The following is a 27,840-nucleotide window of genomic DNA, read 5'->3' as shown; positions in this document are numbered from 1 at the left end:
AGGGTCCTTGTAGTATGTTTTGTTTAATTGTGGGTTGTTTCTTTTCCAAATGAGGGGTGCAATCTGACTATTTCCGTTATTTAAAAAATATAATGTTGAGAAGGTTATGTGATCTGAAAATAAGTACAACAATTTAAGAAACATGTCTTCATTGTGTTAATTATTCCACCCAAGAAGATAGGCAGCAGATGTCAGCACTCAACATCTTCCTTGACGTTTTGGTGCGTGAATGATACTCACCAAAAGTGTTGGATTTGGTGTAGTCACTCAACTCCAGAGAGAATTTTTACAGAATAGATCTTTTTTGTCAAATAATACGATCCTTGTAACAAAGCCACACATCACGTAAGTCTCACTCTGAAATCTTTTGAGGTGAGCTGTAACAGTTGTTGCCTCGTCCAGATCATCAAAAATCAGTCAGACATGACTTTGTATGAATTCTTGATGGCAGTCTTTGAGGTACACTCCAAACTCCTCTCTCCAGCTCTGACTCACATTTACACCATGGTCTTCCTGCAGCAACTCACCTCTAGTTACAAAACATATTTCATCTTTAAACAAAAAGTAAAACAAAAATCTCCACTATTTTCTTCTGTAATGTTTTCAGACTAGTAATCTCAACCTGTCAGTGGCCAAAACAAGTAATTAAAGTGAACTTAACTTTGACAGTTGGATTTGCCCCAAAAGGGTTATGTTGCAACCAAAAGCCATATTTCAGCTTCTAGCTGAGGTGATTTACTGGACCAGTTCTGAAACAGTTGGTAACAATGAATGACTTACACACCAAAGTATTTAAACTCAGGGCACATATTTAAAAACACAGGAATTCCCTTTTAGCAGGTCCAGATGTTGGTGAAGGTTAGAGTAAAGATATAGAAATGTCATCAGCATAAAGTGAAACACTATGCTCAGTGCTGTGGTAAATACCTGCAGATAGCAATAGTAAATGGCTTGATTTCCAGGGCAAATAAACATGTTACTTACACCACATTTGTCCACATTTATGATTATCAAACCTTCCTTGTGCACCTCTTTTCCCAGATTTCTCTGCACTACAACATCCCAACTCCTACTGATGTGAATACCCTCAGTGTGGAGGTTAAACCAGAGGCTGACTGCACCCTCAAGAGACCCAAACTTACTCTGAAGCTTAAGTCCCTGTAAGTAATCACCACCAACTGGATCTACATGACAGCAATGATAGAAGAATACTGAAACACTGAACAATCCTCTGAAAATGAATGTGTGGCAAATGTCTATAACTCAGTAGTTTATACTTTGCTCAAGCATATCTTAACTGGAGATAAAGCCCTATTAAAAGGTTTCTCTGCATGCAACTAGCAGATCTTTGAAGAAATGGATGAACTATAACTCCATAACATCACATTATTATGCTTGAATTACAGATACAGTGGAAAGGAGAGCACTACTAACATGGTGATCCTGGATATCAAAATGCTCTCAGGGTTTGTCCCAGACCCAAAGTCTTTGAAGAGGGTAAGCTGTTTTAGTAGTTAGTTACACTTCATATTTGCATTATTATTGTTGATGTCAAGACAACAGGATGACCCAGCTGAATATCACCTCCTCACAGCTCAAAGGTGCCCAGCTGGTGGATCGTGTTGAACAAAAGGAAGATCACATTCTCGTGTACTTAAAGAGGGTGAGAGGAATTCAGTGAGTGACAATTAATGATGTTCTACACATTTGTTACTGATGGTGTTGTCTGTTTTTCTTCCAACAGCTAACAAAGGACATTCTTATCAACCACACCCTTGAGATTGTACAGGAGCACCCAGTGCAGAACCTGAAGCCAGCTGTGGTCAAGATCTATGACTACTACCAGACAAGTAAGTCAGATACTCTACTGCAGTCCTCTCCAATACTCAGTCAATCCTGAGCATTAAACACCTGAGCATTTGTCATCCCTGATGATTGTCTGATGATAGTTTAGCCTTTGAGGGCAATGGCCAATGTTTTGAGGTTTCAGTTGTAGCCATCAGATATTCATAACAAATATCTGGGCCAAGACTTCCTCTTCCTTTCCCAGGTCATTATTTACAGTTCGATTAGCACCTTGAGGCACAAGACAGTAGGAATTTATTGTGCAGATGTTTAGAAAGCAAAACAAATTCAAACCGTCATCAGAAAATACCCAAAGAATTACAAGATTGTATTTAGGTCATTCCCTTCCCAATCTGTTTTGCTCTACACATTGAATGTTTACCTTCACATAACCAACCTTTTTAAAGTATCAAGAGAGTATTGTATTAGTAAATTTGAGTATTGTATGTTTTTAATGAGTTAGACTATTGAACAATTGAAGAAAGTTCAGTCTTATTTGATTTTTTTTTCTCTTCCGTCTCTCTTCTGCTAGGTGACCAGGATGAGACAGAATACAGCTACTCTTGTGTTGCAGGTAACAATCTTTCTATATCTATATATCTATCTATCTATCTATCTATCTATCTATCTATCTATCTATATATATATATATATATATATATATATATATATATATATATATATATATATATATGTGTGTGTATGTATATATATGTATGTATGTATATATATATATATATATATATATATATATATATATATATATATATATATATATATAGATGATTAACCTCAAACATTTCAACCACATTTCTTTTCTTTCTTTCTTTCACAGCTTGAAGAGTTTAGTCTGTCCTCAGGTGGTCGCTGATTCCAGTATTATTTAATACCATTATGAACTTCATGTAATTCCATGTCTGTTTTCTGGAATTGTACACACAGTTCAAACTTATTTGCTGTTAATGAAAGACATGCACAATGGACAATGAAATAAAGTGCTCTAAATTTCAACCTTACAATCACTCTTGTGTTTCACTGTTTTTCCAGTGTTTCTCTTCTCTAAAGTTTATTCATCACATATATTTCATCCAGTGTCAAGGTTATGCAGGTCAGCCTTCTGTGGAAAGTGGAAGTGGAAATTTGCATTATTTATTGCAGCGAAGGGATAGCAAAACTAGAGAGCAACGATTAAAAGCAGTCATAATACGTTAGGATTTTAGAGAAAGAATACAAGTAGAAAAAGGAGTAAGAACATTATAAACATTATTAATAGAAGATAATTATTGTTAGAATTATTATTTTTGTTTTCATTGTTATTATTATCTTCTATTAATAACAATACATTTAATAACACCTTTCGGGGTACCCAAGGAGGTTTGCTCAGTCAGCTGGGAGAGTGTTCCAGAGAGTGGGGGCTGTCACACAGAAGGCTCTGTCGCTGAAGGTTTGCAGTTTGGTGTAAGGGGTGAAACGCTTGTCTGTGCTTGATGAGCGCAGCTTGCGAGACTGGGTATAGGGTGGAGGAAGTCAGACAGATGTTGGGGAGAGACTTATAGGTCAGGAGGATAATTTTGTAAGTGATGCATGATTTGACCGGGAGCCAGTGAAGGCAGATGAGAGTGGAGGTGATGTGTTGCCAGGATTTGGTGCAGCTGAGGACCCTGGCAGCACAGTTCTGCACATACTGGAGCCTGTCTAGGGTTTTGGAAGGGAGCCCAGACAGGACTCCATTACAGTAGTCCAGGAGGGAGGTGATGAAGGCATGGATGAGAGTTCTCAGCCACAGGTTCAGAGAGGGAGGTTCAGAGTCTGGAGATGTTTTTAAGATGATAAACAGCTGATTTTGTGATGGATTTTATGTGTGGTTCAAAGGATAGCGTGGAATCGAGGATGACACCCAGGTTGCAGACTTCAGAGATCTCCAACCTCTGGGAGCAGCGCCTTGGATGCCACAACCATGAGCTCTGTTTTTATTGGTGTTTAGTTTGAGTTGACTTGATGTCATCCAGAGTTTTATATCATGCAGGCAGTTGACGAGTGACTGAGAGGGTAGCTGGGTGGATGGTTTGCTGCAGAGATATAAATGTCATCAGCAGTTGAGACTGTTTCTGCAAATTATCTGACCAAGGGGGAGCATGTAAATGGTAAAGACTAGGGGTCCAAGCACAGAGCCTTGAGGCACGCCTTGGTTGACTGGAGCTGGGGTGGAACTGGAGTCTCCAATGGTGACAAACCATTTTCTGTTTATTAGATGGGACTGGAACCAGGAGAGTGCTGTACCGGTGAGGCCAAGGTAGTCAGATAGGTGGATGAGGAGGATGGTGTGGGACATTGTGCCGAAGGCTGCAGAGATGTCCAGGAGGATCAGAATACCGTTGTGGCCAGAATAGGCAGTGATGAGGAGTCGATTGGTATTTTGATTTTCCACAATGAGTGTCCAGGTATTTTCATAGCTATTATAATAGCTGTTTTAATAGCTATTATGCTAGCCATGATGATGGAGGAGTTGTCAAGGCATTAGTAGTTTGGTGGATTAACAATCCTTCTGCTTCCTCGGTCTGGTAGACCTTCTGAGTGTCACAGTCATTGGGGAAGGTGAAAGGAGGCTCGCTGTGGTGCACATCTGGTGTAGCACCCTCTTGCTGTTCAGATCCAGTCTCCTCAGCTTGATTCTCAATGTCCGGAGTCTTTAACAGACTCCTCCTGTTTCTCCTCAACACTTGTCCATTCTCTGTTTTAACCACAAAAGACTTGGGACCTACTTCACTGAGGACTGTTGCTTTTCTGTCCTAGAACTCAGGGCCCTCAATCCTCACAACATCCCTTTCCTTTGGAGGTTCCAGACGCCTTGCTGTTTTGTCATAGTTCATTTTCTGTCTGTGCTTGAGTCTCATCCTTTTTGTCAGCCAGCTTGTTATTGCTTTTGTCTTTCTTGTGTCTTAGAGTGTGTGGAAGCGTAGTGCGCAGCTCGCAATGCATGAGTAGCTCAGCAGGGGATGCTCCACACTCCAGAGCTGCAAACCTGTAGCTTAGCAAAGCCAGGTAAGGGTCAGCTTTACAGTCTTTTGCCTTTTTTAACAGTCTCTTTCCAATTTGGACCCCTTTTTCTGTCTGTCCATTAGACTGTGGATACAAAGGGCCAGAGGTGACATGTTGAAATCCATATTGCTTTGCAAATTCACTTAGCTCACCACAGTCATACTGTGAACCATTGTCACTGATGACACACTGTGGAATTCCATGTCTGGCAAAAAACCCTTTCATGTGCGTGATGACAGACTGTGCTGATGTTCTGGGCAGTTGTGCAACTTCTGGATAGTTAGAATAATAGTACATCACCAGAAGATAGTCTTTGCCATGCAGATGAGACAAATCAGTGCCTACTTTTTGCCATGGGTGGGTCTGCTATTAGCCTAGCTCAGGCTCTTTTGTTCATTTATAGTGATGTCTGAGACATGTTTCACATTTCTGTATCATCTCCTCTATGTCTCTGTTGATGCCCGGCAAACAAACTGCTTCTCTTGCTCTCCTTTTACATTTCTCCATGCCCAGATATCCCTCATGAATACGCTGAGGCATGTTCCGATGCATGGATTGTGGGATGACAATCCTGTTTTTTCACAGCAGCAGTCCATTAGCCATACACAAGTCCGCACGCACAGGGTAAAACCCTGGGCAGACTCCTTTTGACCAACCATTCTTGATATGGTGGGACACTTTCTGCAGCAGAGGATCTTCTGCTGTCTCCTGCACAATTTGCTGTAACGTGGCACCTGATGTTGGGAGTGAGGCAGTCGTCATGTTTATGTGTGTTTCAGCATCATCAGTCGCAGGGATGACAAGCATGTCACTGTTTGGAGCTGGTGCTCATGATAAAGCATCTGCCAGCACAATGTATTTTCCTGGTGTGTAAATAAGCTCTCCATTTAAAGGGTTAGATCACTAACCCTACAAGAGGTTAGTTAAAAACTGGCAATTTAAATAGGGATGCTTAAGCTGGTGGTGAGAAGACTCGCCTAGCTTCTAATTGCCTGAATCCGAATGTCTACCCTGCTTCCTCTGGTTTGGCAACTGACATGAATAGTCCTTGAGTCAGATACAGCCACCAGCCACACTCGTTATGACAGCTCTCCTCTAAATGATCTGTGCACTTGGTATGGTGCTAGGTAGGATTTTATGGGCTTTTGGTAAAGTGTTCCAATTTGGTAGGCTCGAATAACCTTTAAGAACCTTTAAGATATTATGCACATGTAACACCTAACTTTGACTTCCATCAAAGAGACATAAAATCAATGTCCACAACTTTAGCTTTAACTATATTATGTAGGTTTTATTGCATAGATTTTAGCAAGGGCAAAGCATACAACGCAATATTTATTTCAATTACTATCACTCATAATCAAAATAGTTATTGATAAATCACAATAAATAGAGTCCAAGTCCTTGAGGCAAATCACAACCCCGGCCAAGGTCTTGTAACTTCTTCAAAATCCAAACTTCACACCAGCAGAGTGAACAAAAGTACTCCAATATCCAAACTGTAATCCACAGCATGTTGGCAAAAATGGTTAATCCTTTGCACTCTTAATTCCTTGGCCTGTTTCTGCTGAAGATTTCTTAAAGGCCTTTCTGCAATGTTTAGGCTAATGACATTCTCCATCTCAGGTGTTTCCTCAAGGTTTGAGTGAGTGGAATAACGATCTTCAGTCCGTGCTCCTCAGGTTATGTACACTCTTGCTTCAGACACTGGCTTGGTTTTGTGTCCTTATTAAGACATTTTTTTCAGCATCTCTCCATTCACTGGTTGATAACCCCTTGATTAAGATTTCATAATGCTTCTCTCTTGCTTTGGACAGTGGCACGATTTTATGTCCTTATTAGGACATTTTCCCACCAAATCTCCATTCAATGACTAATAGTCCCTTGATAATGGCTGATGATTTCATAATGATCTAACACGCCTTGGCCATGGTCTGTGCCCATGCCCAAAGCATGATCAGATTTTGACACTTCGTTTTGGCCTCATGTTGACCTGATCAGTTATTTAACACTTTCTCATGACCTCAGCTCAACACCATTTCTTTACTGATTTTCATTAGATCTCTAAACTTTAATACATCATGGTTACACATTACACCCCCTCTAACTTTGCAAAGTTAATACTTTACTGATAAACAGAGCCTTGAGTGTATGACTCAACTTTTCTGACACTGTCTGTGTGTGTGTGTACATACTGGCATTTGTATTAGACAGGAGTAAATGGATTTCAACTATTGTGACACCCTTTTTGAAATAAAGATGACTTTGAAAAAAAAAAACAAAACACACAGCTCGTGACAAATATAGTGTTGGTACCACACCAGATGGTCCTTAGAGTAGATTCCAATCCTTTCATGATCGTCTTCATACAGTACATGGTTTCAGTTTTGTTGGCTTCTAGTAATGGCTCATTGTTGTTGGTCCTGACTTTTGCTGCCAATAGCTTTGCAGCTCGAGCTGGTTTGATTCACTGCTTGCAAACAAAAGTATTTGCATAACAGCACCATTTTACACAGTAAGCACATTTATCACTATGTTGTAACCCATCAGAAATATTTGAGGATGCTCAGTTCACAAGGGTTAACTTACTGGAAAAAGGAATGTCTGCTTTGGCCCTAGTAATTAGGTTAGGAGCTGTTGCAATGACAAGATCAAACATCACATGCTGGGTAAAGGGCAGTATGAGACGTTTCATATTTGTAGCAGAGTCATACTTACTTAATTGATTTCTAATGATTTGTGGAAGAAGATTTAAAAAACAACAATATGAATAGCTCCACAATATCTTAAAATGACTGTAAAAAAAACTTCTATGTAAAGCTTTTATTGTTTCATTTTTAATATATACAGTGATGTTACAGCATAAGCCATGCACTAGCGAATGCATCAATACTTTAAACAACAGATGTATAAAGTGTATCTCTATATTACAACTGACTTGAAATAAATCTGAGTTTGTCCTTTTGTTAGATTTATACTTGCATTAAATCATAATGCAATCATTAATCATTTCATTTTTTTTAAAGAGCCTTTCAGTTGCAGTCAGTGTGAAAGACTACATTAAAAGCAACTTCAAATCTGTAACTGATTAACTTCCCTGAAAATCAAATAGAGTGGGTGCATCATGAGTCGCATCATGTGTGTGTGGAGCGGGGGTGGATTTCTGTATTGAAGGCTATTTAACAGATGCTGACTCTGAGTCTCTTGTCAGTCAGCCATGGGTCATCCTGGGATTCAGATGTGGACATGGACAGTGTGTGTCTTCTTAAGTTGGATGTGTGTTGGTCGAGCAGCGGCAGGACCGTAAGTTGACCTGTTCTATCCAACAGAAGAATAACAGCATGCATATGGGGGTTTACATTAATTTGAATAATGCTTTATTGCTGCATAATCTTCTGGGTTGGAGTGTCCTCCATGTCAGATACAGTGAGGTATCCACTGTATGTGTGTATGTTCCTGACTGTAGGCAGTACATGGTCGCCATTCCTGCAGTTCTCGAAGCTGGAGCTAAGACCAAATTCTGTGCAAGTCTCCTGCAGCCCAATGAGACTCTGGTCATGACAGTCACTTTGGTGTCCCAAGAGAAAAATACGACCCTTCTCCAGAAGACATCCAGTACAGAGTTTCACAACTGCATTCAATTTGAGGTCAGTCCTCCAAATGGACTTTAAGACACAGACTACAAGAAAAAAACAGATCTTAATGGTGCTTTTACTGACAAATATTTGTCTGTAACAGGCTCCTTTAGTGCAGAATGAAGTGGTGCAGAAGTTGGAAGTGGAGGTACGAGGCGACACGTTTTACTCAAAAGAAGTGAGAAAAGTCAAAATCCAATTCTACAAACCAAGGACATTTGTCCAAACAGATAAACCAATCTACCTCCCCGGACAAACAGGTAACCTTCAGATGATTATCTATGATGTTGTACAAAACAAAAGATTATTTTTGGGATGTGAAAATTTGCTACAAAATACTTTTCATGCTGTTTATTGCACAGAACAACTTCTCATGTTGATCTCATCTCGAGCTCTCAGTTATTCTGGTTTATTTTTTTATCCCTCACTGGGAAACCCATCATAATCTCCCAGATTGTAGTTCACTGCTTGCCTGAATTGGCCTCAGATGCCCTGTGACAATTAGCTGTAGTAAACAGAAGAGAAAAACTGAATAGCAGTTGTATAGCTGAAGGAGTGTGTCACATGCTCAGTTCGAATGTTAAATACTGTTATCTGTTATTCTAAACTAAATTTGATTGCAATGATGTGATTTCTGACTTGACTGATGAACCTCTCTGCAAACCCTTCATGAAATCTCTTTACATTTCTCACAGTGCATTTCAGAGTCATCACACTAGACTCCAAGTTGAGAGCTGCCAGTCAGCTGGTGAGTTTTTGGACTCCTTACTTACTCCTTACAAGGCCATTTGGGCATATTGTAATGAATTTTATACATCAGTCCAAAATAAATGTGCTTGTTGTTGGGTTTCGTGCTCTCTACAGCTACTGTCTGTACTCCTGAGACTTAAAGATACATCTGTTTGTTGAATGTGTTATTTATATTTAATCATCATTTAGTTATTGGATCATTTTCAAAAAAAAAAAGGGACAGATTCACAATATAAAAGAAGTCAGTTGTGTAATGAGTTGACTGACATGGTCGGTGTTATGTGACTCAGTTGGCTCCTGGTGAAGCTCTGGGTCAATAGTAACCAGGGCCTCTTAAGGTAAACTTGTCTGTGCTGTGTTTGAACATTTCTGCTATAAAAATCAATCATATTTAACATGTCTGTCATTATTTTCTTGCAGTACAATATCATTGAAATCGAGGTAAGCTCATGTCCACATACCCTTTTTACCAAGTTAACAATTCTGTCACCTCAAAACTTAACCCCCAAGAACAAAAACACATGGCTATAACATTCTGTTGGCTAAACCTCTGTAGAAACGGGCTGACTTGGCTAATGATAAATAACTAGTTGATTCTTTTATATTACATTGAATTTGTTGAGGCAGAGCAGCTGGTAGACATCAGAGTGAAACACGACCATAAAACACGACCATGTTCACCAAAATCGCTGATAGTGACGCATGATAGTTACATAGAGCGTTATGCTCTGAAACAAGCAACACAAAGGCAGAGTAGCTGAGACAGGGACAATATGCAACATGTTACAAGTCACTGTAACATCAAAATCATTTTGAAGCTTTTGATTTCAGGTTAAGTAATGTTGCTTTCACTGTAAAATCATGTTTTAAAGGCCAGTTTTATCAGCCCATCCCTCGTTCTTCGGTATGAATTAAATCTCAACTCAAGCTCTGTTTTCAAAGCTTCCCTCAGATGTATAGATGGTGATATTAAAGATAATCTTTACATAAGATTTAGTTTGGCAATTTTATTAAATTTATTTATTTTATTTAAAAAAGGTATACATAATTCTTTTTATCAATAATTTCTCTTCATATATCAGCAATGGACAGTATTCACTGATACCCGTATATCTTTAACTGGGTACTACTACTGCCATTAGTTGGGATCTGTTTGAGGGCAGGTTTAAGAAATATATGAAGTGTGTGTAATATTAAGTGTATTCTTCAAGTGTTTTAAGTAAAAGTGATGATTCTCACAAAAAGTCAAGCAAAGTTTTACACCAAATGTGTCCCAAAGAACAAGATAAAAGAATCATTTAGCAGCATGGTATGGTTTGCACTGTATTTCTGTATTTCTCTTGTCATGAATACCTTTTTGTGGCATGTAATTTATTACACAGGATGTTAACAACAACAGGATTGGACAGTGGCTGAACAAAACATCGGGCGGTAAAATACTGCAGCTTTTTTACAACTTGAACTCTGAGGCCCGTGAGGGAATGTACAACGTTATTGTATCAGTTGGTGAAGAAAAAATACATCATAGTTTCAAGGTTGAGAAATACGGTATGTCATATTTGTATGGTTTTTTTTATCACCTTTCATTTCATTCCTTTTGAAAAATAACATAATAATGAATCAATAATGCTAACAATCCTGTTTTGTCCCCAGTTTTGCCTAAATTTGATGTAAAAATCAATTCATCTGACGAGGCAAGTATTGATCAGGAGGAAATTGAAGCTGAAGTATGTGCAAAGTAAGTCAAAGGCCTTTCACTCATTACACTATTAAATCATTTTAAATTGATCCAGTCTGGTGCTGAATGACTCCTTTTAACAACACAATTTTCTATGGCCATCATAAAAAAGGTATTCATATGGCCAACCTGTACCAGGCAGTGTTCATGTTGAGATGTGTCGACCTCTTCCAAGCTACAACTATCGTATTCCTGATAATATGGACGGTGCCCCCGAGCTAACAGCCCCATGCCACAAGGAGACAAAGCAGGTGCAGTTTCCTATGTGCTGAAACAATGTGAATATAAAGGTAGACCTTGTATGTGCTAATACAGTCTGTACATGTGTGTGCATTAGGGGTGGAACGGTTCACAAAATCCATGGTTCGATCACGGTTTTCGATTTGGTTCGGTATACGCTGATCGTTCAGAAAATCAATTATGTCTTGTATTGTCAGGTAAAAACTGAAAAAATGAGGCATTCTGACATTTGATACATCATTGTGACAGTCTTGGGGTTAAAAATAGGTCAATTCTGGCACTGTAAGAGAAGCGATATTGCTCGTTCCAACATGTTTTTCATTTATTTGGCAAAGAAAGTTATCTTTAACAAATGCTAAGAACAAATAGTTATTCACTGTCACTAATGTAATGTAATGGGCAGTCACAGTCAGAAAACTTTCAGTAGTCCTGGAGGTCCATCCATAACTAGTAAGCACTACATAGCCTATGTCAGACAGCCCTTTAACAACTCCTCGTCGGGTCTCTTCATAAAGAATGGGAATTACCTTGTTGCTGAAGAGTTTGCGGGACGGGCTTTTGTCGCACTTTTGTCAATAGCTTTCATACTGCCGTCATCATAGGTCACTCTAAATGCAAAGTGGTCCCATACAGTAGACCTATATAGTGCTGCTGGCGCATCCTCTAGCTCCGACTCTTTTCCACTCGCAGTGCCCACAAACGTCTCCATAGCTGACCCAAAGTAGAGTCCTCTCCTTAGGACTCTAACCCAAAGATACTCTATTACTATCTTCCACACCGCTTCGCATCTTCTTCTTGTTTACTGGCGGTTGGCATCCAGCTCAGTACCGCCACCTGCTACTCTGGAGTGTACACGCTTCGCCTTGCCTTAGTAAATGAGAAAAAGAAGTTGCACGTGCCTATGAACCGAATGGTACACATGTGCGCCGAACTGTGACAAGCATCCCAATGGGGCGGATTTTTTTTTTTGATGAACCCCTAGTGTGCATCATTCCATAACAATGAAATACTAGAGCAACTTCTGAACTGTTTGGGTTATCTGTTTAATCATGTAATCAAAGCACCAAACAATGGAGGTCAGATCAACTGATCACTGCTGCAGTCAGATTGATAAATGGAAGTAAAGATAACATATTAGCACACCATTTTAATCCTTAATGTAAAATATGTTATCTCAGAGCTCCATGTAAATGGCTTTAGATCAGAGCAGAATGTGACTCTGGGTGTTTATTCCTCCACTTTATCTGGGTCTGCACCGACTCTCTCCTCCACAGCTGGTCGACCCTGGGCAGCTGCAGCAGCTGTGTCTCCTTCTTCACTTGATCCTCCCTCCACAGCAACAAACATCTGTGTGTTTGCTCTGCTTTGATGGAGCGACCCTTAGAGGCAGAAAATATTATTATTATTATTATTATTATTAGTAGTAGTAGTAGTAGTAGTAGTAGTAGTATTAATATTATTACATTCATTCATGTTTTCATTTATTTGAATTTTATCTTGTTTTATTGTACTTCACAGACGGACAAGGCGGGCTGTGCCACTTTCACCTTGAAGATGTCCACTTTCACAAAACTTGATCAAAAGATTTTGATGGATGAGCTGGACCTCAAGGCTACAGTAGAAGAGGAGGGGACAGGCAAGTTACATAATTAATTTTCACATATTTAGATTTTACAAAGAGAATAAGTATTAAGAAAATTATAGAGTCAGGAATTGAAACAATTCAACTTTCTGTTGTAACATGAAGTCTTCTTGCGCAGATATTTCACACCAAGCACAGGAGAAAATAAAGATTTCATATGTTGTTGGAAAGCTGTCGTTCATTGACACACCCAAGATTTATGAGCAAGGATCAAATGTGGTGGGAAAAGTAAGTGAATGTGGTCTTCACTTCTTCCGTATGATTCTCTGCTAATCAAGCTGTGGACAATGACAGTGATACCACTTTGTGCTTCCTACAGGTTAAAGCAGTTTATTTCAATAATACACCCATTCCTGACATGCCGGTGTACCTGTTTGAGGGTGAGAGATGGTCAGCAAATCGGCTTCAGAATCTCACAACTGACAACAATGGTGTTGCTGCTTTCTCACTGAGCACGGCTAACTTTAAAGGAAACTTCCACCTCCATGTAAGTAAGATGAGACACTGTATTCACAATCTGTTAGCTAACATTTATAAGTTGTCTAACTCTTTTAAAGGTGACTGTTATGCTTGGTTAATGGTGTGTGAACACAGAAGCAGACAGGGAATCAGGGAGCAGAGTTCAGGTTAATTAATTGACTTAACAAGGGAAGATCAGGGTGGTGCTGGTGAAGTGTGGCGAGGCTGAGTCCTACAAAAACCACATGTTAATGCAGACCAGTGAGCACAGAGAAACGCAAGAGACAAATTAGATTAGTAGAGATCACTATAAAGACACTAGTTGACTTAATGCTAATAGATCTACACGAAGCCATGCTTATCAGCAGACACCGATTGCCAACCTGCTGCAGGTGTGTGTCTCTGCTGCTCCAGTGAGTGGCTGGGGAAAAACACCAAATCACAAGTATCTGCCACAGAAAGTTACAGAATGTGACAGTGAAAACGCAACAACACTGATATCTAAAATGGTGTCTCAAAATGCTGCAACTGATCAAGGCGCCAGTGTAGTAGCTAGTGGCTTATTTGTAGCCATATTTGCTTGGCTGTGAAGAATGAACTCCCTTTCCAAAGCATTCTTCTATCTCGACCACTTCACTTATTTATGTTTTTTTCTGCAATCTAGGTTGGCGACAAACCGACACTGGGGTTTGATCCTTATAGAGCTGCATACTATGAGATTGGAGATCACATGGTGTCTTTGATCCAACCTACAACTCCTGATACTAAAACCACAAGCTCCCTGGAGGTGAAGAAGAAGGATGCACCACTTCCCTGTGACAGAGAAGAAGACATCACCATTAAATACACTGTAGCTGGAGAGGCACCGGGCTCTGTGGATGTGATGTATCTGGTGAGTGGTGGGTGAACTGATTGTCGGCTCAACACCAGTTCTCTTTCAAAGACATGCACAGCAGACATGTTTTTAAAGTGACCTTTAAACTAGATTACTGGCATCTGTCTTAAAGATCCACTGTGTAGGATTTTGGACCTGTTAGTGTTTAGGGAATATAACATTTATGATGAGGGTTTTGATCAGTGTATAATCACCTGGAACTATTAATCATTGTACCTTACCTTTGAACAAGCCTTTTGTATCTGCAGAGGGAGCAGATCCTCCTCCAAAGATTATCCCTCACTCAGTTTTCTCACATTTGTCACATTTTCCACAGCTTAACTCTTACCAAATTACACAAAAAAATAAAATACATTTTGACAGTGAGTAACTTTCAACCTTTGGCTTTCAACATTACTACGGTTATATCATAACAAATCACCATGTTCATGTCTCTCTCACGTATTCATGCAACTATACAGTAAACAGTTTCTCCAAGCAAAAGAAAATCTACCTTCACCACTCAGCTTTCTTTTAACTCAGTAACAAACAAAAAAACTCCTTTCACATGTCTCATCTCTATTTCCACACATTACTGCAACATGATACTAGGGTACATGCTTCTAGTTTGAAGAAATATTAAAGCTAGGGTCTACAATCTTGGAGAGCTAACAAGAGAGCTAGCAAGATTTGAAAGTGGCACCTCCTCCAAGTTCATGCCAGTGCCCACCACAGAGGACTGGAGGAGCGTTGTAGAGGGCTTCCGTCACCGGTGGGTGTTCCCCAACTGCCTTGGGTCAATTGACGGGAGGCATGTAGTCATCAGAGCCCCAGACAACTCCGGGTCTCTCTTCTACAACTACAAGGGGACCTACTCCATCGTGCTCCTTGCAGTTGTGGACTCACAGTACTGCTTTCGAGTGGTGGATGTGGGCAGCTATGGGAGGACCAGTGACAGCGGTGTCCTGGCAAACTCCAACTTTAGCCAGAAGCTGCTGGATGGGACCCTTGGCCTGCCACCAGATGCTCTGCTGCCAGGGGCTGAGCATATAGGACGATAGCCATATGTTTTTGTGGCTGATGAGGCCTTCCCACTGCGCCGCAACCTCATGCAGCCTTTTCCAGGGCACCAGTCTGGCAGTCACAGGGTGTTTAACTTTAGGTTGTCCCATGCAAGGCTGATTGATGAGAATACCTTTGGTAGTCTCACATGCCACTGGTGTATGTACAGAGGAGTCATTGGGGTCAGCCCTGCAAATGTGGATGCCTGTGTGAAAGCTACCTGTGTCCTGCACAATTTCCTGAGGCGGACCACCAAAACCACCAACAGGACAACCATACCACCCGCAGGCCAACCAGGACCATCGCGAGCACCATCAGCAGACGGCGATGCTGTGGGCCTACAGCCTGTCCCCCGAGTAGGCAGCAACAACGCCAGTCAGGAGGCCATCCGTGTGAGGGAAACATTGGTGTCCTACTCCAATGAGGGAGCTGCTACCTGGCAACCTGCAGTTTGATCCTCATATTAAAATGGCTCTTTTAAGAGCCACCAAATGCAATACAAAAAAAGCATATTTCCATAGCTATCATTAAATGTCATGTCAGAAAACACTAATTAAAATCCTTAAGCACCTAGTCTTAACAATGACATCAACTTAACCAATTGCACTTCACCTTACCAAGAACACTTTTTAATTCAGGGTAATTCTTGCAAACTGCTCATGATTGTATCCTGAGAAGTAAAAATGGGAAATTGCATGGCATATTTGAAATAATATGAAACACACGCCTGTAACTGTTGAAAATATTAGACATTTTATTAAATTAACAGGTATTAACTCAGCAAACACTGATAGCCTTCAAAACATGAACACATTAACTTTTATTTATATACTGCGAGGAGTCATCCCAGTGGTGTCAGGTGCACCTCGTTGCCCCGATGGCCTATTGCTTACCGCCTCTAAGGCCAATAGCATTCGCTCCTCAAACTCCCCATTCCTGGTCGACTCTCTTACTGTGTGACTGCTCTGCACTGTTCTTTTCTGCTGCCAATGGCTGATCATCCTGCTGTTGCTGTTCTGAGCCCTCATCAAGGTTGACTGAACAGTCCTGGTTGACTGAGCTGTCCTGATCCTGATCATCATCATCTTCCTCCTCCTCACTCTCAGAATCCTCCCCCTCCATGTTGCTGGAGGTGGAGCAGTCCTCCAAGAAGGGATTTAAAAAGCTCATGACAGTGGCATAACGCCATGGCTTCACCCTGCTTCCAGCTGCACCACTCTTTCACCTCTCTTTCTCCTTAGTCCCCTCTTTCCTCGACTGCCCTCGGAGATACTTACACTTTTCCTTGCATTCACTATCTATTGAATAGACAACACACAAAAAATGGAATGTGAATATCAATACATGAATTTTTTCCCCCTTTTCCACCTAGACGTGTCATAGCTCATTACATAAAGTTGGAGGATTTTTAACATTTTTTTCCTCCTAACCCACCTATTCCACCCACCTCCGCCTTTTCCACCTTTCTCTCCTTGTCCGCCTGGCTCCCAATAAACAGTGAATGACTTCCGTGATCTTGTTCCTCTTCATGCGCCTTTGGTCTGAGCGTACAGTATCTGTGCGTTCAGACCGAAAGCACATAAAGAGGAAAATACGCCTTGTCACCTTGTCCACTCCACCTATGTCGCTTAATTCGCTTTTGTCACCCTGTTCGTCCTTGCTTCTAAATTTAAAGGGCCCGCACGCCACTCGCGTTAAACACCACCACGCACTAATGCTGTAGCATAGCCCATCCATTTACTGACGTCGTTGATCACGGAAAGTTACTTGATTCAACGTCAGTTCATAAAATCATTAAATAGCATGCTAGCATGCTACGTTGCAACGCTAGTATGCAATTATTTCTCTCCTTTCTTATGAACATATCACACAATTAAAAGCTCGGCAGGCAAACCAACAACTAGAGTGACCTTCCTTCGCGCATCGGCAGTATATCGACCCGACCCGGCCCGCGGCCCGCGTCGGGTCGATATTTCCCTCCACTATCCTCGGGCCAGGCCATTGATCAAGCATTTGTGTTGTATCTTTTTAATAATTCAAAATAATGACTGTATTTCCAGCCACAAAACATGCATCGCTCTCCTTCCTCCATGTTGTTTGAGTCGCTGCATGGTCTCACACCTGAGTGAGTTGACCTCATGCTGAAAACGTGACTTGTTGTACATGTGACATCACTCCCTAAGACACAAGGAAAAAGCAAAAATATATATTTTTACAACGGAAAATGACAAAAATAACAGTGACGCACAGTGACTTGAACAAGTTCCTTAATCTGATTACTGGTTTGTAAATATTAATGTGCTAGATTAGTCTTTACTGAATAATAATTACAGTTACATAATTACATGTCGGGCCAGGCCGAGCCAAATTAGCTGTTTCCAAATGTTGCAAATTTTACACCTTTCCAAAAAAGCTAAATAAGATATGGATTGTTGTGTGTTTGTACCTTGTACCCTGCTGCTAGCCAAATAATAGGAGCTGAGCAACACTGGGTTGAACTTGCTTCATGAGACAGGCCCCAGATCTGGTTTTAGCACGAGAGCCCTTTAGCTGTTACTACATTTTGGTGTCCTACACACTGAACCTGTACAGCAAACCTGACTCATATAAACAAAATCCCCTCATTACTTGATAAAATGATAATCACACACCAGAACACCAGGCAGTGTTGTAACCTGATGTTAAAGGATCAGTTTTAGTGTAACATTACACATTTTTTGTGTCCCTTTCTCTCAAATTCTTTAGGTTTTATCCAGAGGAGCCATTGTCATGCAAGGACTTCAACAGATCAAGGTGGAAGATAAATCAGGTGGGCAAAGGATGACGTCTTAAAATAACCCTTTATTCTAGACTGAATGGTTTTTGAGCTGCATTGTTATAGATCTATAGTTTCATGTGTATGATGATTGTTGTTGCTGTTTCAGTGACTGAGGGCGAGGTGTCGTTCAGGTTGAAGGTGTCTGCAGAAATAGCACCAGACGTCCAGATTGTGGCTTACGCCGTCCTCCCCAGTGAGACTGTGATCGCCCACAGTGCTGACTTCTCCACTGAGAAATGCTTCACTAACAAGGTCGGTATGAGAAGAAGACTTGTCAGAAGCAGGCGTAGAATTAAAAGGTATATTAGTTGTATTACAAAAGGTCAATATGTGGCCCTCCAAGACCAGCCGAGTACAGAGGTGATTTACAGGAGCTCTGACAGGAATATCACTCCAAGCATAAGACATGACAGGTGGGGACAGCAGAAGCATACAGCGGGGATGGAGCACAAGAGTATCGGGCATCAGCAGAGGATGAAAATGTAGAGCTGAAATTTTGCTGGTGGCCTTGTGGTTATGAGGAAGATGCCAGGAGACCTCAGTGTCATAAGAAGGAGCATTTATTGACAGGCTTGATCAAGGTTGGTTACTTAAGAGATACCTGGGTCAAACTGTATGCTACACTCTATCCTTGGGCTGACTCACATGCGTTCTGTACAAAGACAGAATAATTAGTCCAGCCTGAGATGTGTTGCTCACTTCGAGACAAATGTATCCAAGGACTGAAAGACAAAGATTGTGAATGAGTTGTATTTTCTTTCTGTTGAGTTTGAATGAAGTTCGTTTTAAGATGAATTAACAATGCACATTAGCTGCTCTTTGTTCAGTTAGATAGAAATGTTACTGCAGATGGCACATGGTTATATTTTATTATTTGGCAAGGAAAATAGATGGAAACATACTTTCTTGACATTTGTCATTTGTTTTGTTCATTTATGATAATAAAAGCTAATTGAACTTGTGGATATTGTATAAATGAAACTAAATGAAAGGGACAGAGTGGCATTCTAAGACAGGACAGGCTTAGCTGATTAGCATGACGAATAATGTCAACACTGTTATTTCTTCAAACTGATGATAATGTGAGTTTTTTTGTTCTCTAATGTGTGAAATTAAAATTCTGGCCATGTCTTACACATTTTTCTTTTAATATTTCACAAGTGCTCCCTGTGCAAGCGTGGTTTTCACCGGGTACTCCGGCTTCCTCCCACAGTCCAAAAACATACTGAGGTTAATTGATTATTCTAAATTGTCCGTAGGTGTGAATGAGAGTGTGGTTGTTCGTCTCTATGTGTAGCCCTGCGATAGACTGGCGACCTGTCCAGGGTGTCCCCTGCCTTCGCCCTAAGTCAGCTGGGATAGGCTCCAGCCCCCCCGCGACCCTGCAGAGGATTAAACGGCGTACATATAATGTGTACAGATGATGGATGGATGGATGGATTTCACAAGTGTGGTTATGCATCCCCTTTGCAGAAGTTATACTTAGTAACATAAACAAAAGCATATCTAGTGAGTGACTTCTATGTGGCCTCTCCCCTGCGAGGTACTTTACACATAAAGGTGTTGGCTTGATGAAAAACACAGTTATTTCATTCGATTGGCCTCCTGATTAAAAATCCATCAAGGAGATTTTCTGGAGTCGTTTACATGTTTGACGAGATCAGAGATTGTCATCTTGAACCACTAAAATCAAGATGGTGCGTTTTGTGTCTTTCTGTATGTGTCAGGTGTCCTTGGAGTTTTCTCCCTCGTCAGCTGTCCCAGGAGAGGAGACCAACCTGCAGGTGACGGCCCAGCCGGACTCTCTCTGTGGTGTGAGTGCTGTCGACCAGAGTGTCCTCATCAAGGAGCCAGGGAAGACCCTGGAGGCAGAGCAGGTAAGTTGTAGATTTTTAACCAACTCTATAGATTTTTATTGATAATTTCACCCACTTGTGAAGTATGCTGGAATGAAAATACTGAACAAAAAAGTTATATTCGCATACGTGAGGTGTACTCCTCTGTAATAGTACACCTGAGTACAGTTTTGACAGCTTTACTGTACATCCACATTTAAAGAGTATGATGAAAATCCCAATAATATTTTTTTTGTCAGAGCTTTATACAACACAAACATCAGGTCATTAATAGCCTTGAGCTGTACCTTTCTTTTCAGATATTTGGGTTGTTGCCTGTCAGAACAGTATCCCATACTCCATATGACGTTCAAGATCCTGTCGATTGTCTGCATGTGAGACCTAGAAGATTCATTCTGCCTTATCCTCCTGACTTCAGTGACAGAGAGGACCCTCATACAGTTTTCCAGGTACTGCACAAAAAATAACACCCCATAAAAAAAAATATATTGATACATTGTTGTTGTACAGTTGAATATTTTTTCAATGATGACTGTATTGTGTTGGTTTATCTAGAATGTAGGGCTGAAGATGGCAACAAACTTGTTCATCCGAGTACCTTCATGCCTCAAATACAGGGGAAGAGAATACCACCATGGTATACCACCATTATCTATATAATGACATGCTGAATATTTACTAGATTTTTAACAGCTCACTGCGTCATTGCTGTGCTCTGATTCTGATTAAATGTTTTCTGATTTAATTTCAGGTATTATTATGAGCTATGACAGACTGGGTGTGGCTGTGGCACAGATAGGTTTGGCCGGCCCTGCTGAGGGATTTTCGGGACGTTATCCCCCAGTTACTTCACCAATAGAGACTGTCCGCACTTTCTTCCCCGAAACCTGGATATGGGACCTGGTGGAAGTTGGGTGAGCTTCTGGCATAATAATAATAATAATAATAATAATAATAATAATAATAATAATAATAATAATAATAATAATAATAATAATAATAATAATAATAATAATGTTTATTGTTTGTTTTGTTTATATAGTGCCAGAGCATGTGTAAGGCATGAAAGTAATCTATTGACAGTACTCTTCCAGACATTATTTTTTCATTTTACCTGATTGTGAATACAAATAATTGATGTGATCTCATTTTTGTCATTTTGTGTCACTTATTAATCAATATACACACCTTATGTTTTGACTAAAGTAAAGAAATAGCATATAGCATCATATTTAGTGTTATGCTCTTCATAATGAGAAATATTTTCAGTTTTTCAAGGAATTGCATAAAACTCTGAAACTCTCTCATTCAGTGTTATATCTGAATTCCCAAGAACACATTATATAGAAGTATTTGCACAGGATATTTGAGGTCGGAGTATCTACTTTGTAGAGCTATTTACAGTCGTACAATCAATCCTGACATTAACTCATCTTCTATTTTATTTTATTTTATTTCATTTTATTTTTTTTAATGGAATGGTGAATGTACTTGCATTTCTTTGGCACTGTTCCAGTCTACTGACCATTCAAAGCGCTTTACAACACTTGTCACATTAACCCATTCAAACACACATTCATACACTGATGTCAGAGGCTGCCATGCAAGGTACCAGCTGCTCATCAGGAGCAATTTGGATTCGATTCGATGCTTACCAGCTAGCTTCCAATTTTAGTCGACCCACTCTACCCACTGAGCTATAGCGTCACTATGAATTAATGTGATGATTTATGTAAGTATGTTTTTCCAGCTCATCGAATGCGATTGTGTGTATTCTTTCATCCAGAGAGTCTGGAACGAAGGACGTGCCCTTCACTGTCCCAGACACAATCACCACTTGGGAGACAGAGGCTTTCTGTTTGTCCCCTCAGGGTTTTGGCTTGGCTCCTCGTAAAGAGATCAAGGTGTTCCAACCCTTTTTCCTTGAGCTGAGTCTGCCTTATTCCATCATTCGGGGGGAGCACTTTGAACTCAAGGCAACCATCTTCAACTACCTGTCCAGCTGCATCATGGTAATCAATTCTTTTACATGAATTAATGATACAATAAGGAAGATTTCTGTATAAAAATGTACCAACATCTAGCCATCCCTCCCGTAAGACTTTTCTTTTGTTTTCTGATGAAGAAACCGTTTAAATGCAGAAACCAGATATTGTGCATTTAAATGCTAATTTCAGCATGAAAACATGACAACGCCAACATGCTTACCATACTTATGTTTACCATATTGGCACAACTCAATCATGACAACAGGTTGTGGTAATCATTTGGGATTGTCCTTATTTTCTTAATTAGTTTAACTAATATTTTGATGTATGATTTATTTGAAATGAAAACCCAAGATACAGCTTCGAATTATTAAACATGTGCCGTGTTGTGGTGCATTTTGAACAGTTGCTCTCCGTATGCCATAAATTCCCAAGTATACAACACATTCTCATTCATACCCAAACAACTTAAAACATATGTCACTGTTCTCAAAAAACACATGCCTGTTGCAGTATATCAGCATCAGCTATAATTTTAGGAAAACATCATGATTCAGTTAAAATGACTAGATTACTTCAGTCATGAATGTACCTACATTATGTAAGTAACTTCAGTTATGTTATGAACGTGATGTAACTTAACGTCAGTAAGTTAAAGTTACTGACTATTGGCTTTTACATGCGACACTAACAGCGGTCTCCTGGATGAGAGTCCTCTGCTTGTTTGAACTGACCATCCATCCCTAACTTCCTCCATATGTGGATTATTTCAGCCTTTATACTACTTAATCTGACTTCCTCCTTTGCTGTCTTAATGATAATGATATTGCAGAAAATAGAGGTCACCAGCAAACAAGAAACATATATGTGGGTGATGATAAGCTGCTTTCACAGTTGTAGATGTTTTTCTGATGAGGACAACCTGAAAATATAAATTGCTGTCTCCATTTAACAGGTCACTGTGACTGCAGCTCCCTCCTTAGATTACACCCTCACCGCCCTCTCTGGTGACGAGTACACATCCTGTCTGTGTGGCGGTGAGCGCAAGACCCTCAGCTGGACCATGGCTCCCTCAGCCTTGGGTAAGTATCAAGCTTTCATCCACACTGCGGTAAAATGCTGAAATGTCCATAGTGCTCCCTTTTTTATTCTCAGTGAAATCACTGCCAAAATGTTTTCACACTATACTCTTTTGTGTTTTAATTGTGTTTCATGCTGTGTTGGCTGATCTTCTTTAGGGGCTGTGAATGTATCTGTGACTGCTGAGGCTGTAGCATCCCACGCTTCATGTGGCAACGAGATTGTGAGCGTGCCAGAAAGAGGTCGTATTGATGTGGTCACACGATCTCTCATTGTAAAGGTTGGTACCTTAACAAAAGATGACAAAGAAACCATGTCTGCACTGTATTTAATAGAAAAGAGAAACTAACAGAAGTCATTATTTTCTTCCCTCTCAGGCTGAGGGAACTGAGATGATGAAGAACTACAACTGGCTGCTCTGTCCAAAAGGTCAGTATGGATGGATGGATGGATCCACTTTGTGACACTGGTCTTATGTCCAGTCTGACCTGTTTCAGCATACTAACTGAAGTGTTAATTAAATCTCTTGAGTTCTACTTGAGTTTTCACTCTATATTATGTTTGTTCTCTTTCTCTGAACACAGATGAGACTTTGACAGAGGAAATAGACATAGAACTCCCTGAGAACATGATTGATGGATCTGGCCGAGCTACACTATCAGTCCTGGGTAAACTGATAAATGAAGTGAATGAAGTGTTGTTTTAACCAGTGGTGGAAAGTACTGAAATCCTGAACTCAACCACAATTACACTAACATTACTGAAATATTTTTCAATTATAATTAAAGCTACTAGTATTAAAATAATACTTTAGAATATTAGTTACTTTTCAGTTTAAATTACTGTGTACCCCCAAATGCAAGACACATAGGGCAAACTGTAGTTGTTCTTGAATGTCAACTAGCATTAGCCATGTTGCATGCTGTCTGGACATGATGTGCCTGTGGATGTGCTTTTCATAGGCAGCTGAAACAGCTGCTCAACCATGTGAGTTGAATGATCTTCCGTTCATTCGTTCAAGTTTCTTTGGCAGATCTGCTTCATTAAATATTTTGCGCATTAACTCTGTTTTGCAAAATATAAAAAACATCTCAAATGAGTGCAAAGTGCAAATTTTTGGAAATGTTTTCAAATCATGCCATTTCCAAAAGAAATCTTATGCAATATTCTTCAAAATAAGCATAAACATGCTTCATGGAAACGTGACTACAGACAACGGGGAGCACACAGACTATATACACTCTATAAAGTGCTGATTAAAGAATATGACACAGGTAAAGATATCAGGGAGGGGTTGACAATCCCAGAGGTACACCACCAACAAAGGGAGAAAAAGGAAGGTGAGATGTAACACAGGAGGATACAACTTCAGACTCAAACAGAAAATAACCAGCTCAAACTATGGCAGGTCTGATCAGTGGTCATGGTCACCTCTCCAAACCAGGGCCTGCTGCAGCGTTTTGTTTTTTGTCCTCAGGCCAGGGATTTCATTGGCACATTTGTTATTGGATAGCCTTATTAGCCACCAAATGAAGCTTCGAGGTTTAAGTTTAAATATCAACTCAAATTGTAAGTACAAGTAACATTCGTACAAGTACGAGTACAAAAGTACCCAAACACTTACTAACTGTAATCTGAGAAGATGTAATCAGTATGTCTGTCAAAATATTCGGTTTACTTTGAATAACTACGTGAAAAGTTACACGTAAAAAAAAAAAAAGAGACAACAAAAAAATGCAGATTAATCACGCTTTATGGCGCCCCTTGACCTTACATCACTGACACACATGTTCCACAATAGCTTTGTTAACATGATGGAGGCAGATGACTAAACGTTGCTGAGCCTACTGAATGGAAAAGTCCAACTGCAGCCAGTGTTTCTAACGGTCACACAACAGTCTTTCTAAAACCGAGAATGGGCTGTGGTTAATAGTCGGACGTTGTTCCTGAGGCAGTTGTTTGAGCATGATTAGCATCATTAGCATGGATAGGAGTAGCATGGATATTAGCAGGAATAGCGATAGCTGCTACTCAAACATGAGGTCTTCTTGTGTCATAGGAGCTGCAGAGTTCATTTATTGCTAAACTGTAACTTGAACTGTAACATTTACTGCCACTAGACTCTCAGCCAAACGTTATGTCTCCACTAGTGGCTAACAGCTAGCTGTTCTGTGACTCGCACACACTTCCTTGTTCTTAAAAAGGAGCCACCGCACTCTTAAGACACCAGAAGCCAAGCTTGGTGGATGGCATGCAAGATTCTACTGTAGTCCACTTTAGCGACACACAAAAGCACAAAAAAGTTATTCACCAAAAATTCCACAACATTGTTAGGAAATATCATAAAAATACCAAAACACACTGGAGTGGAGCTTCAAACCATCAGAGTAAAATCATTTGTATTGATATATTTTTAAATGCTTACAGTAAATATTGGCAAATGTTAATAATTTTGATTAATCAATCACAAAGCTTGTAATTATTGATTTTTGTATAGATTGACAACCCCAGTAATTGGTTAATCCCTGGCTTTAACCATACACTACTGGAAAGGTAACAGTATTACCTCCCTTGAAGCCTTTCTCTCAATATAACAATATTAGTCCTATTGCCCCAGACTAGGAGTTGCCACATTAGCACATTAGAACACAAGGGCAAAACGCAGGGAATACAAGGACTGAACTACTCAAGGGGTGATTAATAGAACACAGGTGAGGAGTGAAAAGGGCGGGGCAAATGACAATGGAAGAAAATGAGACGCAAAACATGGCACATGAGGAATTTCCCATTAAAACATAATTAAATCTGCTCGATCTGAATTTTTAGTTGGATCAACAATAAACTGTCATCCCTCATAGATACTAGTCATCTAAATATGTTACATCACTGAATAAAACAATGTGAAAACACAAACCTTGTTTCAGTAATAAGCAGCATGCAGTATTAATTCTGATTCTATGGGCGGGTATTTTATGGGTGTTGTAGCAACATAACACTCACTTTTATTATCTGTGTCAGGTTGGTTACATGTTCTTGCTTAGCCAGTCAGTGTTTTTGTGCAGGTGACATTCTGGGCCGAGCCCTGAACAACCTGGATGGGCTGCTGACGATGCCATACGGATGTGGTGAGCAGAACATGGCACTTCTGGCCCCGAACATTTACATCCTCCAGTACCTGAGAAATACACAGCAGCTGACCCCAGCTATCACAGAGAAGTCTAACAACTACCTGACCAGTGGTGAGTCCCTGTTTAGAAACATAAAAGTCCCTTAAGATGTACAATACATAATAAGCATCAGATTCTTTTTACTGTATGTATTATCAGGAGATCTGGTGTGTTTAATCACTTGAGAGCATCCCAAACAAAACCCCGAGGTCACTGGGGCAACCTTTGTTGCATAGTATTCCTCATCTCTCCTTTCTTTTCCTGTCTTCTCTCTGCTACCAGCTGTCCAACAAAGGCAAAATATTCCCCAAAATGTTGTTTTTCTTTGTCTGTACATTTAAACTGACGGAGACATCATGAACAAATTTCCCTCCATGTCAATATGTGAGTCAGTAATGCCCCATTGACAGGCTTCTGTTCTTCTTCAGGCTACCAGAGACAGCTGAACTACAAACATTCTGACGGTGCTTATAGCACATTTGGAGCAGGAGCAGGGAACACTTGGTGAGGACAATACTAATCAATCCTCCATATAGAATAGTGTTTGTACAGGTGCAACATTGACCATCTCAAGAAAAGGAAACTATACTAAAAGCACAGAGTTGATTATGTGAATGATGTGTAAGCAGTCAGGGGCAAGTCAGTATTCCAGTTTCTAATTCTGCTCTTAATTGATTTCTCTGTTAATGACTTGAGAACTGGTGGAAAATGTGCCTGAATAATCTTTCTAAATTCCTTAATTATTTTTTTTCTATTGATGAAAACAAAAATCCAATTAGTTTTTTTTAATGTTTAGTGTTCTCTGATGACTATCATGAGACGTTACACAGATCAGGTTCGTCCTGGTGTCGTATCCTGTCAGTTAATGTCTAACCTTGTTGTAACATCCTCAGGCTGACAGCTTTCGTGCTCAGATCTTTCGCCAAAGCCCAGTCTTTCATCTACATCGACCCAACAAAGATTGAGCAGTCAAAGATTTGGCTGGAGCGAAAACAACGTGAAAACGGCTGTTTTGAACAGTCAGGAAAACTCTTCAACAACAGAATGAAGGTAAGGTGAAAAATCCCTGAAGTGTTTCATATTCTAAAAGGACTATCAGTTAACATCATCATCAGCTGCTGATAACTGAAACTGATGAAGGTGAGACATGTACATTTCCATACCCCCATCAGCTATGCATGCCTCAGTAGTAACTTTGAAATACTGCCACCATCCATCTGAATGTGAGCAGTTCACGAGATAACTTACATAACTTTGGGCTCCTGACTGTTGGAGATACAGCGTTATAATATCTATAAGATGCTCAATCTCTGCAGGGTGGAGTGTCTGATGAAGTGACTCTCAGTGCCTACATAACTGCTGCCTTCCTGGAGATGAATACGTCTGCAAATGTAAGTAGTGTCTCGGCCGTACAAACAGTTAATGTTGTTTAAAATGTAAACTTTGCCATAAGCAACAATGAATAAAACTTAGTTTGTATACTTTTGATACATAATTATTTTTTCTCCTTTTGTTCAGTATCCATTCATTGAGGTCAAAAGTTTCCTTGAATCCAAGAATTTGTTCACACAATATTCTAACAAACAATAATCATGAAACAGTAGAAACATGCTGTGTTTTGATCAGTAAATTCAACTAATGTTACAC

At 40.0% G+C, this 27,840-nt stretch overlaps 1 protein-coding gene across 3 annotated transcripts in view; it reads left to right on the top strand.

The window, feature by feature from the left end:
• The window catches only part of LOC119006017 (alpha-2-macroglobulin-like), a 113,234-nt gene that overhangs the window by 79,339 nt on the left and 6,055 nt on the right, over positions 1 to 27,840 (top strand). For 2 of the 3 annotated variants that reach the window (XM_037074334.1, XM_037074315.1), the window contains 6 exons: positions 1,042 to 1,160; positions 1,407 to 1,497; positions 1,595 to 1,663; positions 1,745 to 1,850; positions 2,378 to 2,419; positions 2,681 to 2,864. In XM_037074334.1, coding sequence (XP_036930229.1) covers positions 1,042 to 1,160; positions 1,407 to 1,497; positions 1,595 to 1,663; positions 1,745 to 1,850; positions 2,378 to 2,419; positions 2,681 to 2,685 — 432 coding nt within the window. In that variant the 3' untranslated portion in view covers positions 2,686 to 2,864. Of the gene's footprint in view, positions 1 to 1,041; positions 1,161 to 1,406; positions 1,498 to 1,594; positions 1,664 to 1,744; positions 1,851 to 2,377; positions 2,420 to 2,680; positions 2,865 to 8,095; positions 8,188 to 8,350; positions 8,532 to 8,622; positions 8,780 to 9,214; positions 9,268 to 9,689; positions 9,711 to 10,651; positions 10,818 to 10,922; positions 11,008 to 11,119; positions 11,259 to 12,765; positions 12,884 to 13,007; positions 13,118 to 13,208; positions 13,377 to 14,012; positions 14,241 to 18,029; positions 18,094 to 18,208; positions 18,355 to 19,829; positions 19,980 to 20,257; positions 20,408 to 20,513; positions 20,596 to 20,709; positions 20,873 to 21,744; positions 21,971 to 22,901; positions 23,029 to 23,184; positions 23,307 to 23,403; positions 23,456 to 23,610; positions 23,695 to 26,088; positions 26,266 to 26,621; positions 26,698 to 27,086; positions 27,244 to 27,509; positions 27,585 to 27,840 lie in introns of those variants that run through there. The other variant, XM_037074324.1, reaches the window with a different exon arrangement.

This window comes from Acanthopagrus latus, chromosome 2 (assembly GCF_904848185.1).
Source record: "Acanthopagrus latus isolate v.2019 chromosome 2, fAcaLat1.1, whole genome shotgun sequence".
Taxonomy (NCBI): Eukaryota; Metazoa; Chordata; class Actinopteri; order Spariformes; family Sparidae; genus Acanthopagrus; species Acanthopagrus latus.
Note: the sequence above shows the minus strand (reverse complement) of the source record. Positions and strands in the feature narration are given on the sequence as shown.